The sequence below is a fragment of the Nuphar pumila genome, chromosome 8 (genome assembly GCF_984573655.1).
Source record: "Nuphar pumila chromosome 8, dmNupPumi1.hap1.1, whole genome shotgun sequence".
Classification (NCBI taxonomy): Eukaryota; Viridiplantae; Streptophyta; class Magnoliopsida; order Nymphaeales; family Nymphaeaceae; genus Nuphar; species Nuphar pumila.
The window spans coordinates 117,773,452-117,796,131 of NC_143256.1; the positions used below are offsets into that span (position 1 = coordinate 117,773,452).

The 22,680-nt window shown below is 38.5% G+C and overlaps 1 protein-coding gene across 3 annotated transcripts in view; it reads left to right on the forward strand.

The window, feature by feature from the left end:
• Positions 1-4,411: 4,411 nt before the first annotated feature.
• Positions 4,412-22,680, forward strand: part of LOC149830375 (rhodanese-like domain-containing protein 9, chloroplastic) — a 36,725-nt gene continuing 18,456 nt past the window's right edge. For 2 of the 3 annotated variants that reach the window (XR_016433865.1, XM_090016481.1), the window contains exons 1-3: positions 4,412-4,547; positions 6,238-6,479; positions 7,334-7,484. Coding sequence is in view for 1 of the 3 variants with exons in the window: in XM_090016481.1 (XP_089872607.1) it covers positions 4,507-4,547; positions 6,238-6,479; positions 7,334-7,484 (434 nt within the window). In the remaining 2 variants the exon portion in view is untranslated. Of the gene's footprint in view, positions 4,548-6,214; positions 6,480-7,333; positions 7,485-22,680 lie in introns of all 3 variants that reach the window. The other variant, XR_016433866.1, reaches the window with a different exon arrangement.

Here is a 22,680-nt window from a genome sequence, read left to right on the forward strand (position 1 = left end):
TGCTCGGTCTCCTCTTGTCCTCCGCAGTGGTCGACGGCCACAGTCACAGACGACTGAAGCCGCCGACCACCACCATCTCCTTCGCTCTCTCTGTTGCGAAGGCGCCGGTGACCCACCACCACTGCCTTTCGCTCCGGTGACTCTCCAGATATGCTCCTCTTCTTTCGTCTTTCTTCTTCTTCGTTTCCCCTTCTCCCCTTCTCCCCTTCTCCTTTTCCTTTCTTTTTGTCGGCAGTGGGCTCCGCCCCCTGTCACTTGTTGTGTCGGCAGAGGGCTCCGCTCCCCCTGTCCCTCTTGTTTTGCTGGCAGAGAGCGGAGCTCCCTGTGTCAGCCCACCTTTTCGACAGGGGCTTCCGCCCCCTTGCCTTTTGTAGATTTCTCGGCAGGGGCAGAGCCCCTGCCTCTTCGTGGTTCTTCCGGCAGGAGAGGGGCACAACCACTCCCTGCTTCCGGTTACGGCAGGGGAGGGGTCGAGCCCCTCCTCCCTGCCTCCTGTTACGGCAGAGGAGGGGCTCGCCCCCGCTCCTCTCTGTTCCCTCTGTCACGGCAGGGGAGGGGGTGAGCCCTCCTTCCTGCCTCCTGTTATGGCAGAGGAGGGGCTCGCCCCCCTCCTCTCTGTTCCCTCTATCACGGCAGGGGAAGGGTCGAGCCCTCCTCCCTGCCTCATGTTACGGCAGAGGAGGGGCTCGCCCCCCTCCTCTCTGTTCCCTCTGTTCAGCATGGGAGGGACATGACCCCTCCATGCTTCTGTTACGTTAGGGGAGGGGTCGAGCCCCTCCTCTCTGCTCCCTGCGTCTCATGACGGCAGGGGAGGGTCGAGCCCTCCCTGCTGCCTCCTTTGGTCAGGGGAGGGGTCGAGCCCCCTCCCCGCACCATCGTCTTCTTCTTCTCTCCTCCTTTTCAGTCGGCAGGCTGGCAGGGGCGACGCCTCCTGCCGCTTGTGTCCGACTGGTTGGCAGGGGGTGATGACCCTCTGTCGCCTGTTGTTGATCGACCCCCTATCGCCTATATATATATATATATATATATATATATATATATATATATATATATATATATATATATATATATATATATATATATATATATATATATATATATTTATACGAGTACACATTTAACTCAAGGATGCGATTTCGCGATCCTTGTCCTTTATTTTGCCGTTGCGCATCACATAAAGGTTTTGCATTGCACTCCTGCTTACAGTCTTTACTTTGCCATCGCGCATCGCGCAAAGGTTCTGCGTTGCACTCTTGCTTACAATCTTGACTTTGTTGTCGCGCTTTGCGCCAGGCTCTTGCTTTTGCATATGTGTTGTTACTGCCTTGCTATTGTAGATGACGCTCAGGTTCTCGCTCACTGCATACGCGTTTGAGGCATCCTTGTGGAGGATGCAAGAGACATCTATCACTCCCTCTTGCGACAAGAGTTCAGTCGGGAGCTGGCGATACACCTTCGTCTAAGGAGAGGGATACCTCGCAAGGATCTTGGCTCTTTGTGTGCGCAGTCCTGCAGAGTCGACTTGAGATTTTAGGGAGCTGTGCAAAAGCATCAAAGACTGCCCCAAATGGAAGCATTTGGAAGGATGTGATTGGTTGGTTCTGCTCGCCTTTTTGGCATATCTCGGGTGATCCCGAATTGGGGGTTCGAGCGAACTTCTTAGAGGGTGTTCTGTTGAGAAACCTGTATCCCGTCTATCGAGGCCGGTATCGAGTGATGCGAGACATGTAGATACCCCAGTAGCGGATGAGATTCGAGATAATCACATGCATAATGTTGGCAGAAGGTACTGCTGTTTCAAAAGATAAAGTAAAGTTGATAAACTTTATATCTTTGTGAAACACTCTTGTTGAGGATTCTATTGAGGAGCTATACCCCCTTCATCCTAGAGTACTTGTAGTCGTGCACGACACATCTAGTACTGCGATGATCGGATGAGACGGTCGTGCGACCTCGAATAGTGCTAAATGTATAATACTGTAATCACATAAATGGCCTCACATTCACCTTCACAGGGAAGATGCTCGAGTGGTTTAAAGACCACAACATATGATGGGTCGTTAGTTAAGCAACCCCTAACGCACCCATTCGCTTCTGGTTGTTCTGTCAAGGGAGAGGATAAAGCGGTACAAAACTCCAATGGACAGGTTGTTAACAACCACCCCACGGGCAATAATCCGACCTCCCCAGTCATTGGAGTTAAGGGGAAAGGGCTACATTAGTTAGCTCAACACTTCTGCAGAAGTTGGATGCATCCGTGACACTGCCTCCTTTGGAGAATTCTCTCTCGGCAAAAGCCGGCCCCTTAGGAGCGGACTCAACTTGCTATTCGGGTTATTGAAAATACATAGAATAACAGACGCCCGAACTAGTCTCAGTTGTTTCTACATTTTGCCTGCGCATACTCGCAAGTCAGTAATATCAAAACATAAAGTCTATTCACACTGGTCAATTGTTTGCTTGCTCGGTAGTTCAGTATGCTACTCGTTGAGCTGTGCACGCCTGTTAAGGCGTTACTCTAGTTGGTTAAACTGCTTACGCAGTTCTTTGCGGAGTAATAAGGAGCTTCTCATACTAGTTAAATGCTTATAATAATAGCATTATGCCAGTTGCTACATATTAGCATATGACTTGCTTTACCCCTTGGTCGAACTGTTTGGTGCTTATTGTAGCATAGCACTTGTTGGCTTGCATCTCTTATGATTGATGTGATTGCATACAACTCGTAATCTACGAACTGGTGGCAACTAGGATTGATGTGACCGCTTGTCTTATAAGTTGCTTACATATTGTGATATAATTGTTGTCGTATGATTGCTTATGAATGACTTGTGATGCAATGGTTTATGCCTTACGATTAATTTAATTACTTCTTGATGGACTGAGTCATTTTATGGTAATTGTATGTTTTACGAGTGCTTATCTTATTCAGTTGTTTTGTTTGGCTGTCAGATAGAGTTAGTTACTCTTCGCCTATAGAATTAACTGGATTGCCACATCTGCGTGTTCTCATGTGTCATTTACGCATGCTTTGAGGTCCTATTTGAGGATTGCAATATTTCTTGTGGCAATAATACAATGTGTAGGATTATATGCTTTTGTGTGGAGTGATACAATGCATATTGCTGAGATACATGCTTGTGCCCATATTGTGGCTACTGACCCCGAGGCGGTCAATGGTTCAGAGCAGTCGATTAATGATGCATGTATCACTGAGTGGGGTGTCTGTCAAGGACTATAGGCCAGTACAATACCGTAAACCAAATAAAGCAAAACCACTTAGTTAGTTGAAAAACCAGCGGTTTCAAGCTCAACTGCCTCAAGTGGTCCCATGCGCACAAGCTCCCATATACTGAATCTGGTCAATTGAAGTGGTGCATAGAAGCCCATACATTGAATCTGCCCAGCTGAGGTGGCACAACTGTTATGCGCATCTGGACAGGCCATTAGACCCTGCTGACAAACCACGCTGAAGTGGCAATGCACTAAAGTGTCTCATGCGTTGGCCGCATGCCCTATACATACAAATCCATGCTGGCAACCAAAGCCTTCAGTTGTGCCCTATGTGGCTGCACTGACTGATACAACTGAATACTTGTATGTTGCTATAGCAACCAAGTGGTCTCACATGGCAGGTGTGGCAGCTAAGATAAACATGAATCAAGGCAATTTAAATTCTATGATAAGAATCACTCAAAAGAAGTCAAGTGTTGAGGATTCCCTTATGGAAAGGAAGAGAAAAAAAAGAAGAATCAAGAAAGAAGGGTCGACTTGCACTCTTTTTAATTTTTTGTATTTTTTTTGTATTTCTTTTTCCTTTTAATTCTTTTGTAATTGTGTGTTTTGATCCATTCTCTTTCTTCTTTCCTCTCTCAACGTCTATCTAATATTCTTGTTTTGTCTCTCTTCTCATTCTCTCCTGCATAGGGGCAATCTTCTTGCAGTTGGCCCGTCTCACCAATTGGTCACTGGTCAGGCAACGTTAGTGAGGGCTGTCAACTGACCCATCAGAGTATTTAAGCCCTCCCAAATAACAAATTGTCAGGTTTAGGTTTTGTCAGGTCACCAAAATAAAATCTTAGACCCGGATCAGTATAATTTCAGAATGTTTACTTTTGCTAAAAACACATATAAAACACTAGAGTCGAGTCGGGTATCCAGCAAAAATAATGGGTCAGGTCAGATATCCTATAAAAATCATAACCCAAACCTAGCCCACATATACAGGAGGTCGGCGCTTTCATGTCGGTGCCTGAAAATTAGGATTCACGTTGGGTCGAATACAGGATACAAACCCAACCCAACCCATTAACAGTCGTAGTTTAGAATATTTTTCATTATCCAATGGATTCGAGCAGTCCACGTGGGGGCATAGGATTGGTGAGTTTAATTACCAAAACTATTTTGATTCGAGCGTCCTTCACAGAGGGAAGAGCTCTCACTCCCTCTGCATGGCGACTCTGAACACACTATAAGCACCAAAGAGACAAGAAGAAGCATAGGAGGATGGCATCCCTTGGCTTCTGTACCACCTTGAGTTCATCTAGGTAATGACTGAAACACTGCCAACCATCTCTCTCTCTCTCTAATGGGCTTGTCTTTTTTCTGTTGTTTTTTCGATTTTTGCCCGCTTCTGTTGTGATGAAGTTCTATCTTGCATCAGAGTTTTCTTTTACCTTGGTTACTGAAAATGGGCTTGTCGTTTTTTTTTTGGTATTTCGATTTTCACCCGCTTCTTCTGTGAAGTTGTATCTTGCTTCTCCAACCAGAATATAGCTTTTTTCAGAATTCGTGTAATCAGTTAGTTTTCACCGTAATTTTTTCCTTTCCTATTGTTGGTTTGTGTTTTTTGGTGTGCTTTCATGAAAATTGGGCTTTTGGGGTTGAAGAAAATTGAATGGATTGATTTGTGGTGTGGAGGTCATGATGGTGGTGGTTATGCTGATGAAGGAAATTATGTTTCAATTTCATGTTGGGATTTAGGCTAATTTAGGTTGTCTGATTAAAGCCCTTTCATAAGGTACTGCGGCCAAACAGATAGTACAGGCTAGATAGCCATGTGTAGAGACTCAGATTAGTAGCATCGCTTGGTGACTATTCCAAAACTAGGGCCGTTCCTAAAAAATGGGGAAAAGGCTGAGGTTGGCTTCTGCATTGGGCTGGTTTTTCTTGTGCTATGAGTTAACACTGTGAAGGCAGCAGAATTGCAAGAACTTCATCTCATTCAATCAACTGGAATTCTTGGAAGAAACAATATCTTGAAAGGATGGTCGGATAGGTAAGGTTCTTCGCGTAGAAGTCTTCTCGGCCATTCCACTTTTGTAATGTTGACTTGGATTAACTGTACACCTAATTTTAAATGCATTATGGCATTGAAAATCTTTTTCTTTTGAAGTATACATGAGTTGTTCACAATCAGAGAAGTGTTTTTATAGCCATAGCTTGCCTTATCTTTCTCATGCATGTGAAATATTAGTTTATAATCCTTTTGGCCTGTCTTATTCAATCTCTTTTCATCACATTCATGGTCCTCCCTTTTGCAATTGTTAGACAATATCTTGGTTCTTCACATATATGGCACTTAAAAGGTTGAGAGGGTGCATATGAGTTTCTTTGTCTTTTTTCCTCTAACCTAATTTACTCCCAGAATCTCTTTTTTGGTAACAGATAATCAAGACGAATCAACTATCCTGTAGTAGGTTGGGCTGGTCCAGAACTAGAATCCCTTTTATTATTTGTCTTCTTGATCATGCATGTTCTCTTCATAAGGCATATGAGAATGATTTGTCTTCCTTAAGTGTACCATACTCGGAGGGTATTTCATGTATTATTCTGGGTTTAAGAAAGTTTAAGAATGGAAAACATAATGGCAGGACCACTTGTGACCAAGAATGAATTAGGATCAATAAATTGAGAAGTAACATGTTTTATGTCTTTGCGGCAAAGAAGGAGGCGGTTATCAATAGAAGACTTCTGTAGTCAAATATCTGGCTACATGCCAATAAGCATTTTAATTATTATAGTTTATGAAACTATTCCTTTCTGTTGTGCAATCCTAATTCCCTTTGTAACAAAGAACCTGTTTGATAAAAGAATAAAAGATAAGGAGAAATCTTGATAAAAATAATATCTCAGGAGCCTTTGTGTTGTTAGCTTTTAGAAAATCAAATTCTTATGATTTTGTCACTTCTTAGTATAGAATCTTTGTCAACAGAAATATCTTATGGGGGAATGCAGGGTATCTCGGGTACCATTCAAGTTTAACTATGCTGAAAGAGCCGCTCAGAAGCCATCTATCAGACGATGCATGGTAATTAGAGCTGAGGTCAATTTTGTGAATAGTGAAGAGGCAAGAAAACTCGTTACAGAAGAAGGTTATACTGTTGTGGATGTACGTGATAAAACTCAATATGACCGGGCCCGCATAAAATCATGTTATCATGTGCCTCTCTTTATTGAGAACACAGACAATGATTTTGGTACAGCACTTCCATGTCTCATTCTTGTTTCATTTGATCACAGTCTCATTCTTGTTTCATTTGATCATACATCCATATCTGCTACGGATGCATTAATTATCCCCAATAATTTTTAGCATGATTCCTTTTAGGCATTTGTTTGGGAGAGCATCTTCCATATATTAAAATGCACATGTATCGTAGTTATGTGTAGAGTATTTGACATTTCTTAACAACATCAGTAATATGTCTATACATACTTCTTGAATGTTTTACATGACAACAAATGCATTTGGAACTCATTTCACTTGGTTCTGAAAAGGAAACATAGAAACAACCATTCTTTGGTCCTGCAGTGTTTCTGGACTTCTCAATTTCATTCTTTTCTCGTTTAATCATCACATTGTTTTTATCACCTATGCATTTGCATTTACTGTTCTCAATAATCATGATCACAATTATCTTCAGGTACTTTTCGTGTGTGAATCTTACATAGATTAGGGAGGAAGTTACAAGATTATATTGCAAAAGGATCGACATTTTTTACCAACACATGTTGAGTGCCTATGCATGTTTTCTGAAATATTTTTCACAATTGCAAATGCATTATTAACTCATTTTTAGTTAGGTTGTTAAAACAGAAGCATGCTCTCTCTCATCTTCCACTTTTTTTTTTTCAAAAAACATGGTTTCTCTTTTTTGCTCGATTATTAACTCTTAGTCCTTGTTTCCATTTTCTATGCCCAGTATCTTTCTATTCTTGTTTGTTACTTGTTCTAACTTCCAATTCTTGTGCTGTTACAATTCACAACACAACTTGTTCTCTATTTTCATCCACATCTTTAACTATGTTTTCATGTATGTAAATTTTGCAGGCACCATTGTCAAGAGAACTGTTCACAACAATTTCTCAGGATTATTTTTTGGTTTGCCATTCACTAAACCCAATCCTGACTTTGTTGAATCTGTGAAGAAGAATTTCACACCTGACAGCAAATTGTTGATAGTCTGTCAGGAAGGATTGAGGTTAGTAATGGTTCTGCCAGCTCCTGAATTTTTCCCATTTGTTCATGATAATAACGGATTGCATTTCACCTGTCAGTTTTCTTTCTCCTCTTCAGAAGTAACAAAGACTAATAGATTATAAATTCAAATTTATAAAATATAAAGAAGCATGGGTATTTAATGTTTTCATTTGTTTGAAGATCAAACCTAAATAAATCTAGGATGCTGAACTTCCCTCAAGTATTGCTTACATGGTCATATTAGAAAAAAACTGGCCTAGTCAGGTTTCATCCATTATGAGATTTCATATTCATGTTATAACTATGTGCATATTTCATGTAATTAATTAATGATATTGATTAATCTCTTTCAAATTTAAACACCTTATAGAGCACCATAGAATGTGGGAATGCCCCTTAGCCTTTTGTATAGCCTTGTATCGTGAATATTTTTGTTACATGTGAAAAAATGTTCTTTGCACCTGCTTAAGTGGCAGCATAAATTAAATAATATAATCTACAGTTCACAAACATTAAATCCCCAGGAGTTGGAACACAGTTATAAGATGAATATGTCAAACCTCACAATAGATGAAATTTTCAAGTGAGATTTGGGTGAGATATGAGAAAATCCCCAAATCGAGTGTCGTGCAGGGTTGTTTCTGAGAAAAGGGCATTTTGGGGATTATTCAAAACTTTAAAACATGGGGCTTTAAAAAGTTTTAAAGTGTAAAATAGGAAATAAAAGTAGAAACATGTTTTATGCATTTTAAAAGCTAACTTATTTGCTCATTTATCAATATATCTTGTCTATTTTAAGGTTTTTATTTTAGTTTTCTTTCATTTTCTATTTTCAGTATTTTTACTTATTTTTTAGGACTTTTATTTAAATTTTTTATATATTGCCGAGATATTCCCGAGATTTATCAACTTTTGAAAATCTCTCTGAGAAATACCCTCGCCGAGAAATTACCTTTAACGATACAGGTGACTATGATATATATATATATATATATATATATATATATATATATATATATATATATATATATATATATACTACCCATATTTTAACACCCCCCCTCAAACTCACAGAATGACAACTGAGAATTTGCCAAGAAGAAAATAGAATCTGGGAGATGGTTGTTAAAATATGTATATATATATACATATACATATACTTATATATATATACATCCGTATATATATAAGTATATATATACATATATGTATATATATACATATTCTTTTTTATTGAAATACCCGATAGGGGTATTCTTGTAAATCAGCCAATGTATTTTTCTTTTTCTTTTTTCCTTTTTCTCCTTTTTTCTTTTTTACTTTTTTACTTTTTTCTTTTTATTTTATTTCTTTTGGATGACCACAAGGGGCCCCACTCTTGTAGTCGTTGGGGCCCCAACGGTCAGATTTCTGACCGTTGGAGCTCCCAACGACTACAAGGGAGCTCCCTTGTAGTCCCCTCTTTAGTGCCCCCCTCCTCTATAAATAGAAGAGGTGTTCTCCTCTTTATGTATGGGTTTTTACACCCTTCTCTTCCTTCAATAATATCCAACTTATGACTTTAAGTCATTTTCATATTTGAGAGTTTTGTGTGTGCACATTTGGTGTTCGTGTTCTTGGCTCTAGTGGTCACTCTTAAAGAGTGACATTTGCTCTATTGGTGCTTCCGCCTCTTTTCATTACATGGTATCAAAGCTCGGTTGGTGATTGGGCTTTTCTTTGGAACGTGTGACTCTCTTTTTTTGAAGAAAGGAAGGACTTGTTGGTGCCGATGGAACGTGACTCTAAAGTGGAGCTTTATTTTAAGCTAAATGGGTCCAACTATCTCATGTGGGCTTCCGCTATGGAAAATCATCTTAGAGGTAAGAAACTTTGGGGCTTTGTTATGGGAACTACTCCCGAACCCTCTCTTGTTCTCACCAAGATCGAAAATGAAGTTGAAAAAGCTTTAGATGGCGATGAGCGCATCAAAGCTATTAATGATCATCAATCCAAAATTGAGGATTGGGAAAGTAACCATGCCAAAATTTTGGCATGGTTTATGAACAATGTTGACCTTAAAAATTGTGCTAATATAGCCAAATTTAGAAGGGCCAATGAGGCTTGGTTTTTCCTTAAGGGTATGTATACCCAAAAGGATCTTGCTCGACAATTTTTTTGTCAAGAAAAAATCCGTTCCACCAAACAAATGGACATGAGTGTCCGGGACTATTTTAGCTCTTTAACTCCTCTTTGGGATGAACTTGCTCTTCTTGAGCCTAAGTGGGTGGCTCCGGAAGATATTGAATTAAGGAGGGAACAAATTGAAAAAGAATATTTTTTTCAATTTCTTCATGGTCTTCGCCCGGAGTTTGAACAAGTAAGGGCATCTCTTCTCCATAGAAGCAAAGCTTTACCTATTGAAGATGCCCTCGTCGAGATATGTCAAGAAGAAACTCGACTTGGCTTAAGCATTAAGAGTGATGAAGTTTTGGCCGTTTCTAGGCCCGGATCGAATGTTAAAGCATATAGACCTCCCCATTTTACCAAAAATAATAATGGGCCTAGAAGGGGAATAATATGCCATTATTGTAATGAACCGGGACACATTAGACCGGTTTGTCCAAAATTCAAAGGAAAGGTAGCCGCGGTTGGGGAAAATTCGCCAAAGAAGGAAGAAAGTACCAAAGAAGGAGATATCAAAGAAACTCTAAATCACATCTCCGAAGTTCTCCAACATCTTCTCAAGACTTCTCCTTCAACATCCGGGGCCGCCATTGCCTACTCTTCATCTCCTCCAGGTATGTGGATACTAGACTCCGGTGCTTCTTTTCATATGACATCTCATAAAAATTCTCTTTCAAATGTTTTTTCCGAACCTATATCTTCTTGTGTTTCAACGGCCGATGGTACATCATTAAAAATTGAAAGTATTGGTTCACTTAATTTTTAAAAACTTTTTTGTTCCTAAAGTAAGAATCGTTCCTAAAATAAATTTAAATCTTTTTTCCGTATCTCAAATCACCGATCATGGATGCCAAGTCTCTTTCTCACCTAAAGATTGCACCGTGCAGGATCTCCAGTCAGGGAAGCTGATTGGGCAAGGCCATAGAAGGGGTGACCTCTACTTTATGGATTTTTTGACTCTTCCATCTAAGTCATCTTGCAATCTTGTAAAAGACAAAAGTATTGGAATATGGCATGAAAGACTTGGCCATCCAAATTTTGTAAAAATGTCTCTTTTTCCGTTTTTGAACAATACTTGTAAAGACAATCACATGACTTGTAAAGATTGCATTTTTGGGAAATCTAAAGCTACTCCATTTCCTCTAAGAAGTTACTTTACCACTCGGCCATTTGAACTTATTCATTCCGATGTGTGGGGACCTTCTCCTATTTTGTCTAAAAGAGGTTTTTCATATTACGTGGTCTTTATTGATGACTTTACTCGATTTACATGGATCTACTTCCTAAGTCGCAAATCCGAAGTTTTCTCCTTCTTTAAAAAATTTCATGCAATGGTCAAAAATCAATTTTTGGGAAATCTATCTATTCTTAGGTCCAATTCGGGAGGCGAATATATGTCCAATGATTTTCAAAACTATTTAAAAGAAAATGGAATTTGTCACCAACGTTCTTGTCCCAACACTCCGCAACAAAATGGTCTTGCGGAAAGAAAGCATAGACACATAATAGAAACTACAAGAACGTTATTAATTTCAAGAAATATTCCAAAATCCTTTTGGGCCGAAGCGGTTCTAACCTCTACATATCTTATCAATAAAACTCCTTCGTCCTCTTTGAAAAATCTTTCTCCATTTGAAAAACTCTACAATATGTCTCCCGATTATAAAAGACTAAGAATTTTTGGATGTAAATGTTTTGTTCTAACTCACAATAATGATAAACTTTCCCCTAGGGCTATTGAATGTATCTTTTTGGGATATGGCGAAAAACAAAAAGGATATTGATGTTTTGACATACTTAAAAACAAGCTTTATATCTCTAAAGATGTCACATTCCTTGAAGAGGAAAATGGTTTTTCGCACCAACCAAATGAAAATATTGATTATTCCTTTTTATTTGACTTGTTGCCTCAAGAAAACATCATAGATGATCATATTGATCCTAGTGAATCCCTTAGTGAAGATCTTGTTGAACATCCAAGTGATGATCAAAACTTAGAAGAAAATGTTTCAAGACAAATTCAAGTCTACTCTAGAAGGAATGAAAGGAATACTCCTTGTGCCCTTGAAAAATTTTCCCAAAATGAGTCCATTGAAGAGACCTCTCAAAGGAGATCAAATCGGATTTCCAAAATACCAAATAGATTTGTTTCTTATGATTCATTTTCTCCTAACTTTCGAGCATGCCTACTTGCTCTTCACTCCTTTCATGAACCATCTCATTATAATGATGCTAAGCAATATGCTCATTGGAATGAAGCTATGCAACTTGAACTTAATGCTCTTAAAAAGGCACAAACTTGGGAAATCATTGATCCTCCCAATGACAAGAAACCCATTGGATGTAGATGGGTTTTTAAAGTAAAAACTAAGAGTGATGGTTCATTGGAAAGATATAAGGCTAGGTTGGTAGCCAAGGGATATGCCCAAGAGTATGGGGTAGATTATGATGAAACTTTTGCCCCAGTTGCTCGAATGACTAGTGTTCGAGCTCTTATTGCTATAGCCTCAGTTAAAAAATGACCAATCTTTCAACTTGATGTCAAAAATGCCTTTTTGAATGGTAATTTAAATGAAGAAGTGTATATGGAACCGCCTTCAGGTATGGATTTAAATGGAAAAATTTTGAAATTAAAAAAGGCTTTATATGGTCTTAAGCAAGCACCTAAAGCTTGGTATGATAGGTTTAGTAACGTATTAATAAATTTAGGTTTTTCTTCTTGTTATACTGACACTGCTCTTTTTGTTAAAAGGACAGGTGACTCCATTATTATGCTTCTGTTGTATGTTGATGATATGATCATTACTGGGAATGATAAAAAGGGAGTAAATGATGTAAAGTCCATGTTAAAAGAAACTTTTGATATGTCTGACCTTGGTTATTTGAGATATTTTTTAGGGATTGAAGTGGCTTATTCCCCGCGAGGATACATCTTATCTCAGATGAAATTAGCTGCAGAAATTTGTGCCAAATCAGGAGTATCTGATGAAAAGAAAGTTGAGACTCCCGAAGTCATTAATGCCAAACTGAGACTTGAAGATGGTGTTCTTCTTGAGGATCCAACCCCCTACCGTCAATTAATCGGATCTCTCACCTGTCTATCCATCACACGTCCAGACATAGCTCATGCGGTTCATGCAGCAAGCCAGTTTCAGCATGCACCTACTTCGGTTCATATGGCAGCCGTATTGAGAATTGTGCGATATATCAAAAATACTATATCCAAGGGACTCTTCTTATCCTCTTCCTCATCTCTTGACTTAACTGCTTTTACTGATGCTGACTGGGGAGGAAATCCCAATGATCGTATCTCAATAACGGGTCTTTGTATTTTTTTAGGTGAATCTCTTATTTCGTGGAGATGCAAGAAGCAGCAGAAGGTTTCACTGTCATCTACTGAAGCTGAATATCGGGCCATGGCAATGACAACTATGGAAATCGTATGGCTCAGAAGTCTCCTTGCTGACATGGACGTCCCCATTTCCACTCCCACCAAGCTCTGCTGTGACAACAAAAGTGCGATATACATTGCTAGCAATCACACCTTTCATGAGCGGACCAAGCATATCGAAATGGATTGCCATTATGTTCGAGACGAATACCTCAGAGGGACTATCTCATTACCATATGTTACTTCAGAGTATCAACTAGCTGACTTCTTCACCAAGGCGCTCCCAACTCCGCGATTCATGTTTCTCCTTAGCAAACTTTCGGTCTTCTCCCCGTAAAGTTTGAGGGGGCGTGTTAAAATATGTATATATATATACATATACTTATATATATATATACATCCGTATATATATAAGTATATATATACATATATGTATATATATACATATTCTTTTTTATTGAAATACCCGATAGGGGTATTCTTGTAAATCAGCCAATGTATTTTTCTTTTTCTTTTTTTCTTTTTTACTTTTTTACTTTTTTCTTTTTATTTTATTTCTTTTGGATGACCACAAGGGGCCCCACTCTTGTAGTCGTTGGGGCCCCTGACCGCCGTTGGAGCTCCCAACGACTACAAGGGAGCTCCCTTGTAGTCCCCTCTTTAGTGCCCCCCTCCTCTATAAATAGAAGAGGTGTTCTCCTCTTTATGTATGGGTTTTTACACCTTTCTCTTCCTTTCTTCAATAATATCCAACTTATGACTTTAAGTCATTTTCATATTTGAGAGTTTTGTGTGTGCACATTTGGTGTTCGTGTTCTTGGCTCTAGTGGTCACTCTTAAAGAGTGACATTTGCTCTATTGGTGCTTCCGCCTCTTTTCATTACAATGGTAGCTTCTTAGTGAAGTCTGATAGTTGATACTCAGATGGCACGCATGGTAAAATGATGATCTTCTTTAGAAATTTTTCACGAACATAATGGCAAACCATTTTGATATGCTTTGTTCGCTCATGAAATGTATGATTTCTTATGATATAGACGTCGTTCTTGTTATCATAGCATAACTTTGAGGGTGCAGATATGAAAACCTTCAAATGTTCGAGTAACTGTCGCAACCACACCAATTCAGAAGTCATAGTGACCATGACACAATATTCGGCTTCTGTGGAGGATAGAAACACCTTCTGTTGCTTCTTGCACCTCCAAGATATCAAGGAATCACTTACAAAAACACAAAAACCAGTGGTTGAGCGACGATCATTTACATCCTCTCCCTAATGAGAGTCAGTATATGCAATAACATCTAATAGAGACGAGGATATCAAAAACAAACCATGATTAAGAGTATTTTTAACATATCTAACTATTTTCATTGTAGCACTCATATGTACTATAGTGGGAGAATGTTCGAATTAACTAACAGTATTAATAATATGAGCAATATCAGGACGAGTAATGGAAAGGTAAGATAAGGTGTTAATCATTTGGTGATATAGAGTTGCATCTTTCAGAGGTTCTCCATCATCTGTCCTCATTTTCACAATGATGACCTCTGGCGTATCCACTCTCTTTTCATCTGTAAGGCCTGACCTTTCAACTATCTCGGCTGCATACTTAGTCTAAGACAAAAATACCCTCGAGGTGAGTAAGCAACTTCTATACCAAGAAAATATCGAAGAAAACCAAGATCTGTCATATCAAAGTTCCTTTTGAGAATAACCTCGTGGTGAGTAAGCAACTTCTATCCCAAGAAAATATCGAAGAAAATCAAGATATGTTATTCAAATTTCTTTTGAGAACATCTTTGATATGACTAACTCCCTGTTTATTACCTCCTGTGATAATCATATCGTCCACATAGAGTAAGATAATTATACCTGCATAAAAGGACTTAACAAACATGGCACTATCGGTATAACAAGATCTAAATCCTAGTTGAACCATCACATCACTAAAATGATCATACCAATCTTTAGGAGTTTGTTTTAAATCATACAAAGCCTTTCGTAATCGAAGAACTTTTTCATGTGCTAAACCTAACCTGAGCGGAGGTTCTATATAGACTTATTCATTAAGGGTTCCATTTAAAAAGACATTTTTAACATTCATTTGAAAGATAGGTTATTTTTTAATAGGTGTTATGGTGATAAGAGCTTGAATTGTGGTCATCCTAGCTACTAGGGAAAAGGTTTCCTTATAATCTATTTCATATTCTTGATTATACTCTTTACCAACCAGCCTAGCTTTGTACCTTTATAGTGTTCCATCATTTTTGTTTTTAACTTTATAGACTTATCTAAATCCTATGGTTTTCTTACCTATGGGTAATGATTGAATCTCCTAAGTTTTGGCTTTTTCTAAGGTTTCTAGTTTATTATTCGTAGCCTCAATCCATTCATGGTGATTTTTTGCCTCATTATAATAAGAGAGCTCGACATAAAAATGTATGGCCATAAGACAAACTCTATAGTAGGGTTCAAAAGACTCACAGGGTACAAACCTACTAGGTGCTTGAGATGTCCTTGTAGATCTTTTAAGACTAGATTTATCTATGTCTTGACTTTGGGTATACCTTTCTAATGCACATCGTGGTTGGCCTTGTGTACGACGAAAATATGTTTGAAGTTCATTATGAGGTTCAACAATAGGCGTATCACCTTCATGAGCACCATGATTGTTACCATTGACACTCTCATGCATATCATGAATATCACTATTTCCATTCACATCAACATCATTGTTTTCATCAATATTATCATTATTATGCCCATTCATTAGATCAAACAAAAATGAGTACTCACATGGTTTCTTAGACTCATTTTTTTCAAAACCATTTTATTTTTCAAGAAAAGTTACATTTCTTGAAACATAAAGTTTGTCCTCAATATCATAATATTGAAATCCTTTTTTATTTTTGACATAGTCTGGAAAAATACAATGAATGACCTTAGCAAAAAATTTATCATTTTTGTTAGAAAGAACAAAACATTTGCAATCAAATATCCTTAATCTTGAATAATCGGGAGGAATTTTAAATAGTTTTTCTGTAGGAAAAGTGTTTTCAAGAATAGTGGAAGGCATTATATTGATTAAGTAAACCGCCGTAAGGGGGTTCGGCCCAAAACTGTTTTGAAACATTTTTGGATATTAGAAGAGTCTTAGTGGTTTCAATAACGTGCCGATGCTTTTTTTTGGCCAACCCATTTTGTTGTAGGACGTAAGGGCAAGATTTTTTATGAGTAAATTCATTGTTGATAAAAAAAGCTTTTAAAATCTTTTGATGAAAATTCTCCTCCAGAATCGGATCTAAATATTTTAATAGATATTTTGAATTGATTTTTAACATAACTATGAGATTTCTGAAAACATTCAAATACTTCATAATTGAATCTAAGAAAGTAGATTCATTTATGCCTACTATAATCATCCACAAATATTAAATAATAAGAAACTCTTCCTTTGGATATAACCGGTGTCGGTCCCCATACATCCGAATGTATTAACTCAAAAGGTTATTTAGATACAAACTATGTCACAGGGATTCGACTAACTAGGTGCCGCACCCGCGTCGATGCGACGCGGGTGCACATGCGGGTGCGGGTGCGGCACCTGATGCGGTCAACCCGACCCTGGGTGCGGTCAACGCACCCAGGGTCATTTATGTAAAAAAAATGAAAATGAGAGGGAGGCTCGCCTGAAGAAGAGGAAGAGAGGCGAGAGGGAGCTCACCTCAAAGGGGGCCATAGGGCGGAAGGACCGGTGTCGGGTGGCTCGCCGGACATGGGGTTTGCCGGCGTCAGGTGGCCGAAAAATGAACAAGAGAGAGGGAGCCTGCGGCGGGAGGAGAAGGCGAGAGAGGAGAGAGAGTGAGCAGAGTGGGGAGGGGAAAGCAGATCAGGTCACGCTGAACATGAGCGTTTTTGCTCTTGGCCATCCGATTTGCATTTTAAAGGGCTAAAAAGTCAACAAACCACGTGGCATTCATCCAAAATGCAAACAGACAGCCACGATGTGTGCATGAGCAAAAACGCTCATGTTCAGCGTGACCTGATCTGCTTCCGCGTGGGGGAGGGTTTCTCTTTGCGTGCTTTAAATAAGCATGGGTTTGGGTCCGGGTCGGATCCGGATCCAATTTTTTTTTGTTGCCGCACCCCCGCACCCATGTTTTTTTTGTTGAAGATAACTAAGGTTTTGCACAGTTCAAAAGAGAGAGAGAGAGTAAAGGAGAGAGAGAGAGAGAGAGTAAGAAAGAATCATTATTTTCTCATTAGGTCTAATCTCACTTAAATAGAGAGATTAGAAACACACATATACAAAAATACCCTTTGCTATAATGAAGAAATACGATATACCCAACCTATTTAAATAAATACAAGACTACCCTGTACCGTGACTGTTTCTCAACACTCCCCCTCAAGCTGGAGCATATATATCAATGATGTTCAGCTTGTCACGACACTTTGAAAAACTTGAACTAGCTAGGGGTTTTGTGAAAACATCAACAATTTGGTCTTCTGAAGATACGTGTGTTAAAATATATATATATATATATATATATATATATATATATATATATATACATATACTTATATATATATACATCCGTATATATATAAGTATATGTATACATATATGTATATATATACATATTATATTTTATTGAAATACCCGATAGGGGTATTCTTGTAATTCAGTCAATGTATCTTTTTATTTTTCTTTTTTAACTTTTTCCTTTTTACTTTTTCCTTTTTTTGTTTTTTATTTTTCTTTCTTTAGGATGACCACAAGGGGCCCCACTCTTGTAGTCATTGGGGCCCCAACGGTCAGATTTCTGACCGTTGGAGCTCCCAACGACTACAAGGGAGCCCCCTTGTAGTCTCTTCTTTAGAGCCTCCCTCCTCTATAAATAGAGGAGGTGTTCTCCTTCTTATGTATGGGTTTTTTACCCCTCTCTCTTCCTTTCTTCAATAATATCCAACTTATGACTTTAAGTCATTTCCATATTTAGAGTTTTTGTGTGTGCACATTTGGTGTTTGTGTTCTTGGCTCTAGTGGTCACTCTTAAAGAGTGACATTTGCTCTATTAGTGCTTCCGTCTCTTTTCATTACATGGTATCAGAGAGCTCGGTTGGTGATTGGGCTTTTCTTTGGAACGTGTGACTCATTTCTTTGAAGAAAGGAAGGACTTGTTGGTGCCGATGGAACGAGACTCTAAAGTGGAGCTTTCTTTTAAGCTAAATGGGTCTAACTATCTCATGTGGGCCTCCACTATGGAAAATCATCTTAGAGGTAAGAAACTTTGGGGTTTTGTTATGGGAACTACTCCCGAACCCCCTCTTGTTCTCACCAAGATTGAAAATGAAGTTGAAAAAACTTTAGATGGCGATGAGCGCATCAAAGCTATTAATGATCATCAATCCAAAATTGAGGATTGGGAAAGTAACCATGCCAAAATCTTGGCATGGTTTATGAACAATGTTGACCTTAAAAATTGTGCTAATATAGCCAAATTTAGAAGGGCCAATGAGGCTTGGTTTTTCCTTAAGGGTATGTATACCCAAAAGGATCTTGCTCGACAATTTTTTTGTCAAGAAAAAATCCGTTCCACCAAACAAATGGACATGAGTGTCCGAGACTATTTTAGCTCTTTAACTCCCCTTTGGGATAAACTTGCTCTTCTTGAGCCTAAGTGGGTGGCTCCGGAAGATATTGAATTAAAGAGGGAACAAATTGAAAAAGAACATTTCTTTCAATTTCTTCATGGTCTTCGCCCGGAGTTTGAACAAGTAAGGGCATCTCTTCTCCATAGAAGCAAAGCCTTACCTATTGAAGATGCCCTCGCCGAGATATGTCAAGAAGAAACTCGACTTGGCTTAAGCATCAAGAGTGATGAAGTTTTGGCCGTTACTAGGCCCGGATCAAATGTTAAAGTGTATAAACCTCCCCATTTTAACAAAAATAATAATGGGCCTAGAAGGGGAATAATATGCCATTATTGTAATGAACCGGGTCACATTAGACCGGCTTGTCCAAAACTCAAAGGAAATGTTGCCGCGGTTGGGGAAACTTCTCCGAAGAAGGAAGAAAGTACCAAAGAAGGAGATATCAAAGAAACTCTAAATCACATCTCCGAAGTTCGCCAACATCTTCTCAAGACTTCTCCTTCAACATCCGGGGCCGCCATTGCCTACTCTTTATCTCCTCCAGGTATGTGGATACTAGACTCCGGTGCTTCTTTTCATATGACATCTCATAAAAATTCTCTTTCAAATATTTTTTCCGAACCTATATCTTCTTGTGTTTCAACGGCCGATGGTACATCACTAAAAATTGAAAGTATTGGATCACTTGATTTTAAAAACTTTTTTGTTCCTAAAGTAAGAATCGTTCCTAAAATAAATTTAAACCTTTTTTCCGTATCTCAAATCACCGATCATGGATGCCAAGTCTCTTTCTCACCTAAGGATTGCACCGTGCAGGATCTCCAGTCAGGGAAGCTGATTGGGCAAGGCCATAGAAGGGGTGACCTCTACTTTATGGATTTTTTGACTCTTCCTTCTAAGCCATCGTGCAATCTTGTAAAAGACAAAAGTATTGGAATATGGCATGAGAGACTTGGCCATCCAAATTTTGTAAAAATGTCTCTTTTTCCGTTTTTGAACAATACTTGTAAAGGCAATCACATGACTTGTAAAGATTGCATTTTTGGGAAATCTAAAGCTATTTCATTTCCACAAAGAAGTTACTTTACCACTCGGCCATTTGAACTTATTCATTCCGATGTGTGGGGACCTTCCCCTATTTTGTCTAAAGGAGGTTTTTCGTATTACGTGGTATTTATTGATGATTTTACTCGATTCACGTGGATTTACTTCCTAAGTCGCAAATCCGAAGTCTTCTCTTTCTTTAAAGAATTTCATGCAATAGTCAAAAAGCAATTTTTGGGAAATCTATCTATTCTTAGATCCGATTCGGGAGGCGAATATATGTCCAATGATTTTCAAAACTATTTGAAAGAAAATGGAATTTTCCACCAACGTTCTTGTCCCAACACTCCGCAACAAAATGGTCTTGCGGAAAGAAAGCATAGGCACATAATAGAGACTACAAGAACGTTATTAATCTCAAGAAACATTCCATAATCCTTTTGGGCCGAAGCGGTTCTAACCTCTACATATCTTATCAATAGAACTCCTTCGTCCTCTTTGAAAAATCTTTCTCCATTTGAAAAACTTTACAATATGTCTCCCGATTATAAAAGAGTAAGAATTTTTGGATGTAAATGTTTTGTTTTAACTCACAAGAATGATAAACTTTCCCCTAGGGCTATTGAATGTATTTTTTGGGGATATGGCGAAAAACAAAAAGGGTATCAATGTTTTGACATACTTAAAAACAATCTTTATATCTCTAAAGATGTCACATTTCTTGAAGAGGAAAGTGGTTTTTCGCACCAACCAAATGAAAATATTGACTATTCATTCTTATTTGACTTATTGCCTAAAGAAAACATCATAGATGATCATATTGATTCTAATGAATCCCTTAGTGAAGATCTTGTTGAACATCCAAGCGATGATCAAAACTTAGAAGAAAATGTTTCAAGACAAATTCAAGTCTACTGTAGAAGGAATGAAAGGAATCCTCCTTGTGCCTTTGAAAAATTTTCCCAAAATGAGTCCATCGAAGAGACTTCTCAAAGAAGATCAAATCGGATTTCCAAAATACCAAATAGATTTGTTTCTTATGATTCTTTTTCGCCTAATTTTCGAGCATGCCTACTTGCTCTTCACTCTTTTCATGAACCATCTCATTACAATGATGCTAAGCAATATGCTCATTGGAATGAAGCTATGCAACTTGAACTTAATGCTCTTAAAAAAGCACAAACTTGGGAAATCATTGATCCTCCCAATGGCAAGAAACCCATTGGATGTAGATGGGTTTTTAAAGTAAAAACTAAAAGTGATGGTTCATTGGAAAGATATAAGGCTAGGTTGGTAGCCAAGGGATATGCCCAAGAGTATGGGGTAGATTATGATGAAACTTTTGCCCCCGTTGCTCGAATGACTAGTGTTCGAGCTCTTATTGCTATAGCCGCAGTTAAAAAATGGCCAATCTTTCAACTTGATGTCAAAAATGCCTTTTTGAATGGTAATTTAAATGAAGAAGTGTATATGGAACCGCCTTCAGGTATGGATTTAAATGAAAAAATTTTGAAATTAAAAAAGGCTTTATATGGTCTTAAGCAAGCACCTAAAGCTTGGTATGATAGGTTTAGTAACGTATTAATAAATTTAGGTTTTTCTTGTTATACTGACACTGATCTTTTTGTTAAAAGGACAGGTGACTCCATTATTATGCTTCTGTTGTATGTTGATGATATGATCATTACTGGGAATGATAAAAAGGGAGTAAATGATGTAAAGTCCATGTTAAAAGAAACTTTTGATATGTCTGACCTTGGTTATTTGAGATATTTTTTAGGGATTGAAGTGGCTTATTCCCCGCGAGGATACATCTTATCTCAGATGAAATTAGCTGCAGAAATTTGTGCCAAATCAGGAGTATCTGATGAAAAGAAAGTTGAGACTCCCGAAGTCATTAATGCCAAACTGAGACTTGAAGATGGTGTTCTTCTTGAGGATCCAACCCCCTACCGTCAATTAATCGGATCTCTCACCTGTCTATCCATCACCCGTCCAGACATAGCTCATGCGGTTCATGCAGTAAGCCAGTTTCAGCATGCACCTACTTCGGTTCATATTGCAGCCGTATTGAGAATTGTCAGATATATCAAAAATACTATATCCAAGGGACTCTTCTTATCCTCTTCCTCCTCTCTTGACTTAACTGCTTTTACTGATGCTGACTGGGGAGGAAATCCCAATGATCGTATCTCAATAACGGGTCTTTGTATTTTTTTAGATGAATCTCTCATTTCGTGGAGATGCAAGAAGCAGCAGAAGGTTTCACTGTCATCCACTGAAGCTGAATATCGGGCCATGGCAATGACAACTATGGAAATCGTATGGCTCAGAAGTCTCCTTGCTGACATGGGTGTCCCCATTTCCACTCCCACCAAGCTCTGCTGTGACATCAAAAGTGCGATATACATTGCTAGTAATCACACCTTTCATGAGCGGACCTAGCATATTGAAATGAACTGCCATTATGTTCGAGACGAATACCTCAGAGGGACTATCTCATTACCATAGGTTACTTCAGAGCATCAACTAGCTGACTTCTTCACCAAGGCGCTCCCTACTCCACGATTCATGTTTCTCCTTAGCAAACTTTCGGTCTTCTCCCCGTAAAGTTTGAGGGGGCGTGTTAAAATATATATATATATACATATACTTATATATATATATACATCCGTATATATATAAGTATATGTATACATATATGTATATATATACATATTATATTTTATTGAAATACCCGATAAGGGGTATTCTTGTAATTCAGTCAATGTATCTTTTTATTTTTCTTTTTTATCTTTTTCCTTTTTCCTTTTTCCTTTTTTTGTTTTTTATTTTTCTTTCTTTAGGATGACCACAAGGGACCCCACTCTTGTAGTCGTTGGGGCCCCAACGGTCAGATTTCTGACCGTTGGAGCTCCCAACGACTACAAGGGA